This window comes from Tursiops truncatus, chromosome 18, assembly GCF_011762595.2.
Source record: "Tursiops truncatus isolate mTurTru1 chromosome 18, mTurTru1.mat.Y, whole genome shotgun sequence".
Lineage (NCBI taxonomy): Eukaryota > Metazoa > Chordata > Mammalia > Artiodactyla > Delphinidae > Tursiops > Tursiops truncatus.
In genome coordinates, this window is record NC_047051.1 from 50,340,702 (window position 1) to 50,353,530 (window position 12,829).

At 37.6% G+C, this 12,829-nt stretch overlaps 1 protein-coding gene across 8 annotated transcripts in view; it reads left to right on the plus strand.

Moving 5' to 3' along the window:
• The window catches only part of SCEL (sciellin), a 226,792-nt gene that overhangs the window by 212,619 nt on the left and 1,344 nt on the right, over positions 1-12,829 (plus strand). For 5 of the 8 annotated variants that reach the window (XM_073795331.1, XM_073795332.1, XM_073795333.1 and 2 more), the window contains one exon: positions 1,349-1,451. In XM_073795331.1, the coding sequence (XP_073651432.1) occupies positions 1,349-1,451 (103 nt within the window). Of the gene's footprint in view, positions 1-1,348; positions 1,452-2,910; positions 5,205-12,829 lie in introns of those variants that run through there. The other 3 variants (XR_012327720.1, XM_073795335.1, XM_073795336.1) reach the window with 3 other exon arrangements.

Sequence of the window (12,829 nt, forward strand, 5' to 3'; positions counted from 1 at the left end):
ACAGCCTAAATCTATGGGTCCCTTCTAGTGCTGATATTCTATGACTGATACAAATTATCTAATTCAGTTAAGTAGATGTAATACTTTGACAATTGATTGCTTCTCCTTAAATTAGCTTCAGAAAGTGACACAAAGCAAGAAGAAATATGATGCCTCATTTTGAGCAAATAAAATCCAAAAGGCCCTCATATATAGAATTCTATATAAAATGTAATCTGAAAATTTCATAATTATTTAATTATGACAGTAAAATTTCCTTTTAATTATTAAGTTTACTCAACGAAACAAAAGTTAGTCTATAGCTCCTCATTTAAAATTATTATGCAGAAAGTTTTTTAAAAGAAGAAAATTCTGATTATTGCTTTTGGTAAATAGGAATAATTTCCATTTATTATATTTTGGATGATTTATTTCCATTTTCAATTTAATTATAAAATACTACTGAGAATAAAAATGTCCCCACACTCCTAGGAAAAGACAGATTATTCTATAGCAATAATAGTAGAGAACCATCTGAACTGGCTTAAACATGTCAAACTGATCTATGACAATTTGCGTCAGTGAACTTGAAAATCAGCCAGTTGGCAGTGAACTTGCTCCAGTGAGCACAGGTCTAAGGCAGATGTCAACCCTTTCCTTCCTCTTTAACCAACACAACTTGAAACAAACTTCCCCCTAAACCCTGCATAGGATCAGAAGTTCGTTTTGCTCAATGACACTATACCCGGACAGCATAGCTCTCCCTTAGTAAGCAAACAATAAATGCACTTTGTGTTTTTGTTTGCAATATCCAGTGGTGATCTTGTCTTTGGCATAACCAGTTTCTGAAAATGTATATCTACTCTGTTGTGAGTTACGTAGCGACTTCAGTGGTATATATGCCCTGAAATGCACACCTCCATAGTAGAGAGATTTATGAGAGGATTTATTTGAAAAGTTCGGTGGATCACAGACAAGTAAGTATACTCTTATTTTCCCTCTGCGTTCTCTTGAGGCTTCATCTGAGTGTTGCTACGAAGGATGGTACTGAATAAAGTAAAAGTTTTGTTTGTTTTGTTTTGTTTTGTTTTGCGGTACGCGGGCCTCTCACTGTTGTGGCGTCTCCCTTTGCGGAGCACAGGCTCCGGACGCGCAGGCTCAGTGGCCATGGCTCACGGGCCCAGCTGCTCCGCGGCATGTGGGATCTTCCCGGAACGGGGCACGAACCCGTGTGCCCTGCATCGGCAGGCAGACTCTCAACCACTGCGCCACCAGGGAAGCCCCCAAAAGTTTTTTTTTTTTTTTTTAATGCTGTTACGCCAAGAATCTAAACTTCATATATAATGTAAACTTTATGCATTCTGTTTAGTGTGAAATATGCAAACAACCTTTGGAAAACCTACAAGCCGGTGACAGTGTTTGGATTTATAAACAGACAATACATTGTGAATCTTGCTACTCTCAAGTTGTAGGTAAGTGTTAAGCTCTGTAAGGAACCATCACTAACATTAATGAACTTTCAATATTGATGAAAGATCTCAAAACTAAAGAGTATTTTCTTAATTATATTAAAAATTCAGCTGCAGATAACATGGTGGCATTTCACTTTATGGTATAAAAATCAGTCAACATTTATATTTTCTTCTGATGTCAGACCAGACATAGATACAACTAAGCAAAAGTCATTTATTTTAGGAAATTTTCCATTTTTTCCAAACAAAAACAGATTTTCTTTGCTCTACTGATCGGTGGAGTTGAAGTGCATTTCTGTGAATGACCTTTACATTTGCACTGGAATATACTTTTTTAAACGTAATTTGGTTATTATACTAAATGCCTTTTAATGTTATTTTTAAACAGAAAATTTAGAGTTAATGGTGTACAGTTCTATATTAACGTTATTTTTAAACGGAAAATTTAGAGTTAATGGTGTAGAATTCTATATTGCATATAACATTTGAGTATTTTTTTTTACCTTTAAGACCAACTTTACTATAATTTGGATACCTAATTAGCATAAATGTTGTGAGAAGAAACATTAAGGGTCTGCATTTTTAACTCATATTTTCAATAAGCTTAGCATGAAAGCTGTAAAAGTTGATTTAAAAGATGTGTACAGTGCACAGTAAGCTAGCAATATAAAATCCTATGAAACTTCATTGTAAAGCTAGTATCAACATTTAATTTTTGCTTCAATAGTAAGTAGGTAGAATAACCACGATGATATTGGGGAGCTGGTCAACAGTACTGTGTGAAAGGCAAGTTGCCTGCTGGTGGTGAATGAAAAAGGAGCATTTGCGATTTTTACACGGGATCCAAAATATGGAATTTAAAGACAAGTGTGTGATATTAATGAGGTACTGAGAGGCTACATCTGGAAAATACTCTGAAAAATATTCAGAAAGCCATGTTCCATCAGGCTGCAGAATCAATGACAAGAACAAAGCTAATTATATTCATACTTGGCCTTCTATTTTCTGCTTTCCCCAGCCAGTTCTCATATTTCTTTTTTTTTTTCCTAATCGAGTAGCCTTATCAGGATCCATTGTTACATCAAGGGGCCTTGATGTGTATGGTGCAGCTCTAAAACTTGCAGTCCCGGGAGTCCATGATACGGGTTAGGAGATGTGGTTACCAAAACACTCAGAAGTCTTTGTGTTTTCTTCCCGGTGTGCATTTTTATAGTATATTTAAGTTATCAAGACATGACTCTCAGGCATGTCATAAATATGAGCACAGGGCATTGGTACTTTGTATTCACGGTATGACGAAAAGCCATGCCACAGTGATGAATGCAGTAGGAGGTGAAAGTAAAATGCTTAACCCACCACTACCCCCTTGATGAGTAATTATTTATTTTTAAAACTTTAGTTATAGTCTTATTTTTGTACTGAATTTGTATATCTAACTTATTTTCTTTAAATTTTTCAGCAAAGTGGATTCAGTAATTCTGGCACATGAAAATCAAGATGAAAGCATTCACTAAGGAGTTAAAATTTTTATTGTAAGAACATATAATCTAGAAAAGCTTTTACACCAAAGATTGACTCTGGTATAGAATTAACAACTCTGCTATTGCATAAATAATCTAATTGCCTCCACTAAGGTCACATACATAAAGGGAACCATCTGGTATCTGGTTAGATTTAGAGATCAAAAATTCAAGTGGTTCTAGCACCCAGTGTCAAAGGAAGCATGCTTCTGATGGCAGTGAGCATTGCCAGCCTTCACCAGGTCCATCTCTGCTCAGTATTTGGCTGTGTGTCACGGTTTCCATTATAGACAAATTTACCATCTTCTCACCTTTGTTTCCCTAAGAATTTGGATTTACAGACGTTATTGAAGTCTTGATAAAACTGTCATGGGAGCAAGATATGTTTCATTTATGTACAAAAGTAATGTTGATAGAAATTTTGGCAGAAAGATAAAGTTTGGCAGAAAGATGTTAACGTATAAAGTTGTATGGACCTCAGAAAATCACTTAAACCTTTCAGATTTCTGTGCTATTATTTGTAACATGAGGGCCAATGGACAAAATGATTTCTAAGGTCGCTTTCTGCTCCAAAATTATCAGATTCTAAAGCAAGTTTTTGTTTGCTCTTTAGAAACATACCTGAATCTGTGTTTGTGAGGCCTATTGAACTAGATAGGATATCTGAACAATTTAACCTTGGTATCATCCTTCAGTTTATCACTGATACAAGTTTTATAGAATGTGTTTTAAAAACAGAAAGACCTGCATTTATGGGTAATGGGTAAAATCATATGACATGGTGTTTACGTAATTTGTCAGGTTTTCTTTGCCTGCATTTCAAAATCTGGATTCATAAATGATCTATGAGAAATAATGAAAGTTATGGACTACAAAGACATGTTCTTTCGCATGCTATATCTATTCCTATTACATAGCACTTTATATTTACAGATGGCTTATAAAAATAAATGAACTGTCAGTTATACAGAATCTTCTTGTACAGTGTCTATAAATATTACTCACTGACATTGATATGTCAGTTATATGATCATAATTTATTATATTCTGTGCCATGCTGCTTAAAGTAATTTTTTAACTGCTCAATCTATAACTTTGATTTTTAAAGAGCTTTTTCTTAAGGAATTGAAAATTCAGTAATCTTGTGAGGAACTATTATTATTATTAAAATTGAGACATTGCACTTATAAACTACTTTATATGCACATAGCAATTGCTTCTCAAAGGAAAGCATATGGAACATTGAGAGAGGGTGGAATTCTAAGGGAGTTTAAGGCAGTTGTAAAAAACTGACAAACTAGGGAGATTAAAAGATAATCATGTATTTTCTAAATGTTGATAAATGTAGAGTTATTCTTCTGTATAATGATTTCAAGCATCTGTTCCTCTTAGACACTGGTCCACAAAGTGTTAAACACTAATGCTTATTAAAATACAGAAATGTGTAATCATTGTCCTATGGAGAGGGAGCCAGAAAAAACAATTAATAATAATTTGATATTCATTAATTCATGCTTGATGAGAAGCGGTGGTAATTGAGCCATATGTTTTATTGTTCTCTTATTACATGCTATCAGACTGGATCAAAAGAAATAATTTTCTTAGAGTTGGAATTTGTGGCAGGAAAGGACGAATGAAATAGTATCCCTCTCTTTTATATAAAGTATATTAACATCTCAATGCCTTTGTGGTAATTAAAAATCATTTGAATATCATTTTTAAAGGATTCTACTGTTGAATGCTTAATTTTAAAAAAAACCTAAAAGGAACGTAATTCTCACTTTTCTGTAGCTGTTTAATGGACCCTTTCTTCTACAATAATGTATTAAATTAAACCAAAAGCTGTTGTAAAAATGGAATAAATACAGAGTGGAGAGAGAAGGGCTCCTGATTTACCAAGTCTGCCTCATCATGTCTGGGATTACTTGCACCATAGGAATGACAGATTCCTAAAACACTCCGTAAGATCTCATTCTTTTTTTTTTGCAGCTAACTAATTATGCTATGATTGGCATACTTTTCCTGGACACAACTGCCTAAATCTCAGAATACCAGGCCCTGAATTCTATTACAAATGAAGAGATGTCTCTAAAAAATAATTAATCGCTCCACTATGAGAGTATCCTTCCAAAAAGCAAAACAAAGATATATCTAGTAATCTTGGAAATAGAATTTGTTAAAAACCTTTTTTCTTTTACTAAGGCCAAGAAATAAAAATTTATTCAAGAAGTAATCTATGCATCCTTAATTGTTTGATTGCAATCACTCCTATAATTAGATAGGAGTGATGAGAGAGTCCAGTTCTCACTGCTGGGGCACTCTCTGACTTGTTTACTATGATCGAAAATCATGAGTGTTTGGAACATTTTCCTCTTCAGCTTGATTCAGAGCTCTACCAAAACAAGTGACCGTTTGGTCTACGTAGAGGCAAACTTATCATGATGATGTTGATTTTTTTTGTTGTTGTAGTTGTTACTACTGAATATACTGGTTATTTGGTACAATGTAAATAAATTGTTTTTAGCATTCCACCTATTCCATAGCACTCAACAGTTCCCAGAGGCACCCATAAATATCTGTATTAACTTGGATAGGCCATTTCCCTCATGGGTCAATTTCCTGCTACTTAAAATGTGGGATTGAGAACATTGGCTTGCTATTGTACCCACCAGTGCAAACACTGCAAGAATCTATGAATCTATTCCTGCTGCTTACCCCATTCTTAGATTATCTCCTTTGTTAGATGCCTAAGAGTTGGTGAATGTTTTGAATGTGCTGCAGAATTGCATGTTAACTTTGTCACAACACAAAGTGAATTCTGGATCGTGTTTACTGGATCTTTGTCCTGCCATTTGAGACGTATGGCTTCTGAGATAATACTGAAATGTTCAGATGTCTCCTGAGTTAGGTAATAGTTTCTGTTTTTTCACTAGAAGAGAGGAAACTGATCATTATCATTGCCTTATAAATGTCATCTGGGAAAGATATTTTAACTTCATTGCCTCTTTGAAACATTCTTCTCATTAATACATTGAAATGCCCAATCATTCTAGACTCTGTAGGAAAAAATGCATTGTTCATAATCTACTGTCACTCATTCATTCACTCATTCATTTGTTCTGTTATACAATAATTTAAAAATCTTCATTGAGAAACTGTGTTCCAGATCTGAGTGATAACAAAAATAACCAAGGCTCCTGCCCTCATGGAACTTAAATTCTAAAGGAAGGGTGGAGGCACAGTTTGAAAGACAAAAAATAAATAAACACAATAATTTCTGAAAGTAAATAAGACCAGGAAGGAAATAAAATGCAGCGACTAGGTCAAGGGGTAGTATTTAAAAATAATGTTGTCAGATGATATTTCAAATAAGAGCTGAATGATGAGAAGGAACCAGGCTGGGGAAAAGCACTCCAGGAGGAGACGTTTTAGGATCAGCCAAAATCAGACCACTTTCTGGGCTAAATGTGTCCGTGCTTCTCTTAAACACGAGATAGAAGTTCACAGATGCCAAGAGACAGAGAATTGTCAAAGCATTTTTAAGCTTCCTCTATTCCTCACGCAAAACAATATTCAGAAATTACCTAGATAGCTTTCAGCTCTCTGCCAACGGGTGGGTTACAGCAAATGGCTACTTTGTCCTGGTCCTCAGGCTGAAGTTGCTCACTTGGATAAAGGAGTGACTTTGTCAAAGGTGGTTCTGAACCAGCGTTCACCTGAAGTAGAAACAATGGGCCAGGCATGACGTTTCCTCGCCTCATTTGAGGCAGCACTCAGGATCAAATTCCTTTCTGTTTTCCAAATAGAAACAGTAAACAATTAGGCAGCATAATTTCAGATCTAGAAGAGACTTCCCACAGGAATTTTATGAATGTTACATGTTCTTGTCCTTTGTTGCAATATGAATAATGTATCTGGTGGAAAGGAACATTTAGATATTGATATAACTTTCTTGACAGGCACAATTTGTTAATTTTATCTCCTTTCCCAAGAGAAAAGGAAAGATCATGAACTTCAAGGACCCTTCAGGCCCATAAAGGCAAACTGGATTGAAAGTCTCCCACAAGAAAGTGTTTAGTCCCTAAGGCAAGTGCAGCTTTGATGTGATTTAAAGAGATCACAGAAAGATTGCCAGGAGGCTGGAATTAGTGAACACAAAGAGATGAGGTTAAAGAAGCAGGCAAGATACAGGCCATGGTTGTTTCATAATGGATTATTAAAAATATAGATTATCAAATGAATGGTGGCATTTCATAAAATTCATTTATGCCTTTTAAATTTGTGTCATTAAAATATTATTGACTACTGTTGGTTTCATGAACAGATTAAAATTATTTTGAGACAAATACAGTCTACTGATTTTTGACAAAAGCATGAAGACAATTCAATGGAGAAAGAATAGTCTTTTCAACAAATGGTGCTGAGATAATTGGACACCCATATGCAAAAAAGAAAAAAAAGTACCTAGACCCAGACTTTACATCTTTTACAAAAATTAACTCAAAATGGGTCATAGACTTAAATGTAAAATGCAAAACCGTAAAACTTCCAGAAGAAAAAGTAGGAGAAAAACAACATGACCTTAAACATGGTGAAGAGTTTTTGGATGTAAAATCAAAAGCACAATCTATAAAAGAAATTTCAGTCAGCTTTATTAAAATTAAAAACTTCTGCTCTGTGAAAGGCACTGTTAAGAGAATGAAAAGATAAGCCACAGACTGGGAGAAAATATTTGCAAAGTAGATATCTGATAAAGAATTTGTCCTCCATACCAAAGAACTCTTAAAACTAAACAATAAGGAAACAAAAAACTTATTTTAAAAAATGGGCAAAAGATCTAAACAGACACCTAACCAAAGAAGATGGCAAATAAACATATGAAAGATACTCAACATCACTTTTCATTAAGGAAATGCAAATTCAAACATGGATAAGGTACTACTTTATGCCTATTAGAATGGCTAAAAACTAAAAACTGAGCATGCCAATTGCTGGCAAGGATGCAGAGCATCAGGAACTCTCATTCATTGATGGTGGGAATGCAAAATGGTGCAGCCACTTTGGAAGACAGTTTGGCAGTTTCTTACAATGCTTAACATATTCTTTCACATAATTCAGCAATTGTGCTCCTAGGTTTTTACCCAACTAATTTGAAAACTTATGTCCATACAAAAAGCTGCATGTAAATGTTTATAGCAGTTCAATTTATAATCATCAAAAACTGGAAGAAACCAAGATGCCCTTCAATAAACAAATGTCTTGACAAAACTGTGGTACATCCATACAATGGAGTAATATTCAGCAATGAAAATGAATGAACTATCAAATCTGCAGAAACATGGATACTTCTTAAATGCATATTGCTAAATGAAAAAGCCAGTCTGAAGAGGGCTCCATACTATGTGTTCCACTTATGTGACATTCTGGAAAAGGCAAAACCATGGAGACAGTAAGTAGGTTAGTGATTGCTGGGGCTTCAGGAGGAGTGGGACTGGGAAGATGAAGAGCTGAATAGGTGAAGCTTGGGGAATTTTTTTTTTTTTTTTTTTTTTGCGGTACGCAGGCCTCTCACCGTTGCGGCCTCTCCCGTTGCGGAGCACAGGCTCCGGACGCGCAGGCTCAGCGGCCATGGCTCACGGGCCCAGCCGCTCCACGGCATGTGGGATCTTCCCAGACCGGGGCACGAACCCGTGTCCCCAGCATCGGCAGGCAGACTCTCAACCACTGCGCCACCAGGGAAGCCCAACATGGGGAATTTTTTTACTGCACTCGAACTATACTGTATATTGCAATGGTGAATACATGACACTATGCACTTGTCAAAACCCACAGAACTTAGCAGTACAAAGAATGAACCTTAATATATGCAAATTTTAAATCTCACTTAGGTGTTCAGGGGCAAGGGATCCCAGGATGGAATGCAGAGTGTTGCAAAGGATCCAGTGGTATTGCAAATGTATGGAACAGTCTCAGTAAAGGGGGTGAGGGGAAAAGGGGATGACCTTAGTAGCTCTGAAAATGAGTGAACAGTAACTTTGGAAATGAATGGAGTGTGTAAGACTAAAGACACAGCAACTGTACAGGTCACTGTACTCCAGTTGACCAAGTTGTTTTTCATGGAGTACAGGTTAACAATTCTGCAACCACTATACATACGTATACACTGGAATTGAATAATTCAGTAAATAGACAGTGGTTGGTGGGAGCCACATTTCTCACCGTTGGAGTGGGAGGTTACAGATAAGGAGGGGAAGAGACAGGTATGGTCCCTGTGGTAATGAGTGAGTTAGAGACATCGTATGATTTCGTGTTTAGTTTAATATAGATACAGATGGTTACACACAGAAATATCTAAAGGTATGTGCATTTACATGTGTTAGTATACACACATATATTTTCTTGCTCTGTCAGCTGACAGAGCCTAGAAGCAATGAATCCAGATCTTGATTTTTTAATACGATTCTCCAATAAAAGTGACCAAGACTCCTTGGAGAAATGGCTGGTTCTAGGGCTGGGGCAGGATGTAGAGAAGATGAACCCGGAGCATCTTATAGTGCCAGGAAATAAGGAAGTGCTCAAACATATACATGCACACACATATGTACACACAAATGATGTGGATAAGTCAAAGGGACATAAGTGTCAATTGAAAGCGCTCCCAATGGCCAAAGCTGGTATTTGAGCAACTAAATAAATAATTTAGCATTGAATTATAACCCAAAGTATAAAATAAAGATTTGTGAGTCTGTGCTGGCATCAATAAACATTTGAAAAAATAAATAATGGAGGAGACACAAATGTCCCATGCAGAATTCCAAATAATTTATATAGCTACTCCATCCTCAAGGAGGTAGAACATAACTCTTCACTTCCTGTGTGTGGGCTACATAGTGCATATCTTCCAGACCACAGTATGGGATGAGGAAAAAAAGAGTAACTTTATGGAGGAGGGACCTGACAAACACTACCTCAGAAAGGTAATCAAGATTAACGTCAATAGTAATTAATGGTATTACTAGCATGTACTTGATAGGATGTGATAAAAATAGCACAATATCTCTGTAACCTTCTTCCCCAAAACCCAGAACTCCAGTCTAATCATGAGAAAAGCACACATCTTCATTGAGGAGACAATACTCCTCAAAACTAACAAAGGCATCAAAAATTTAAAAGTCCGAGACACCATCACAGCAAAAAAAGAGCCTGAGACATGACAACTAAATGGTTCCTGGATGAGATCCTGGAACCAAAAAAGGACCTTAAGTCAAAACTAAAGAATTCTGAATAAAATATAGGCTCTAGTGTTGCTTTTCCTTTCTTTCTTTCCTTTTTGTTTTTTTTTAAAGAAAGGCAGACTGCCACATGCAGGCTCATTAGGATGTGTCTGGAGTCCTGGAAGTTTGTCTACCCTACATTCTCCTACAAATGGACCTTGAGATCTTGTGTGCAGGTTCTAGCAAGGGAGCACAGCAATTAGTAGACCCTTGACCCAAGAACGGTCCTCCTCTATCGGGGAAGGCCGACCAAGTGGGCAGTTTTGGGAGGGACACATATGGAGCAATGAGGGAGGGACGTCACCTTCCTAGCCAGCAAGATCAGCCACATCAATCCTGGCGATCAATAGGGTGACAGATGTCGCAGCCAGATCACCCTCATATCTAAGGCTTTAGTTTATAATTGATTCATGAACTGTGACAAAGCTACCATGCTAATGTAGGATGTTAATAATAGGTGAAACTCTGTGTGAGATGTATGGGAACTCTGTATTATCTTCACAATTTTACAGTAAGTCTAAAACAACTCTAAAGTACACTATTTTTTAATAAATTAAGTTATTAAAACCCTACTATAGCTCACTAATGCTGGGCATGTAAACATCGTCAAATGATAGATATGGGGTTAGAATACAGACTAAGCTTCAAAACAATGAAATCCAGAAAGACAAGGGTTCCAAACACATGGAAATTTCTTCCTCTTCCACATGACAGCCCTGGGTTAGGTTGTGGTCCAGAAAAGGTGAGCAGAGCAGCTCTAATCCAGGGTTGCTGACTCCTTCTGTCCTGTTACTCTGCCGTGCCCTCAGGGGCTGCTTTTACTCCAGGATCAAAGCAGGCTCACCAGCATTGTTTCCGCCTTCCAGCTCCATGGAAGGGAGAGTGGAGACAACCACCTTCCTTTTTTTTTTAAAGATGCGGCACAAAACTTTCACAAAACACTCCTACTTGCATCCCTTTTGAAATAAATTGGGACTCCTGGCTAGGTGGATTGCACAGGAGGATGAACTGTAATCTCTAGCCATGAGTGCCAATTAAATCTGAAGGGTTTCTATTACTAAAGGAAGAAGCCAGAATAAAACTAGTATCCATTACAAATCTCTCCTGGCTTCCTGCTCAATTATCCAAGCGCACCTTTGTTCCCATACACAGAGCACACCCCTCAAAGGGGTACATCCTGAAATCCCATTTGATCACTCATCCAGCTCAGAGGCCAGGAATTCTGGTTGACTCTGTGTCCTCTGTCAGGTCCTGATACAACCCCCTCCAGTGCAGGGACCCGTAAACAGAAAGGGCATGATCTATCCCCCAACCAGCCAATACACAATTGTGGAGTAGGAACGAGGTAATCACAGGTAAAACTCTCATTCAGAAAAGGGAAGAATGGGACCAGTGAGTGGTCCATGGCAGTGAACAACGTTTGCTGGGCATCAGTTATGGAAAGTCCCCTCTGGTATTAGGATCCTTGATTTCATCCGGTCTGTTCTCTGGGAGGCACCCTCTTGTTCACTGTCCACCATGGTCACATCTGAAGTGGACATTGGAGGTATGGATCTGGGGACCCAGGGTTGCTTCAGGGTGGGAAGGGGCATGGCAAACTGGGGAAGGGGCATGGAAAACTGTCATAGACTTCTGTAAGCCTGGTTTGTGTTTTGTTTTTCAGCAGAACAATTTACTCAAAAACTTAACATGCTTCAGTCTATTAGCTTCTAGTTAGTTCCATATGAAATTAACATTAGCAAAGGCCTCAGGTGGTCATAGTTCTTTCATCTGCCGCTTCCCCTCTTTTATTTACTGGCCTCTGTGCTTGGCTGTCCCTTTCTCCTTCAACTAAATGATCTTTGCAGTTGAGTTGATTCCCATTGTCTGAGGAAGAGCATTCAATGGCAGGCCCGGTACAGCTTCTGAGAAACATTACTATCTCCTGCTCTTCATCATAAAGTTGCAGTTGGCTTTTCTAGCTTGATTAAGCCCTCAATCACTGGACTCCCAGGCAACTTAGATTGCAGGTCTCAGTCAGGACAGAAGTGCAATGCCTAAGCATTTATGCTTGCAGACTGGCTAATGGATGCCTTGCTTCATCTCTCTCATCGTATCTTGTTCAATGCAGTAAGGAGCAGCAAACACGTACTAACATCCTGAGTTTTCTCAATCTCTCCTCCTAGAATCATGGGTTCCGGAGCTAAAATAAGCAAGAACTTTGCCAAATGTTTGGCCATGGCATAACAAGAGTCATCAGATTTCCTGCCTGCAACATTTCCTCATTCCTTATACTTGTTTTAGGCTTTTATTGGATAGCATCCTATTTCCAGTACCAGTTTCTAGATAAGTTAGGACACAACGAGGTGGCTGTAACAAAGCATCTATAAAATACAGTGACTGGAACAGGAAAAGATTCTTTTTCTCTTTCTCATAGCACAACAGAAGGAGGCTCTGTCCACGAAATTATCTAAAGCGTATTGTACTGCCATCCTCTAGCATCTCATGATCAAAGTTGGCTCTCATAACTGTGCCCCTGCCTGAAGGAAGAGTAAAAGAAAGGATGTGATGAAGAATCTGCCTCCGCTCCTGTTGCTCATATTCA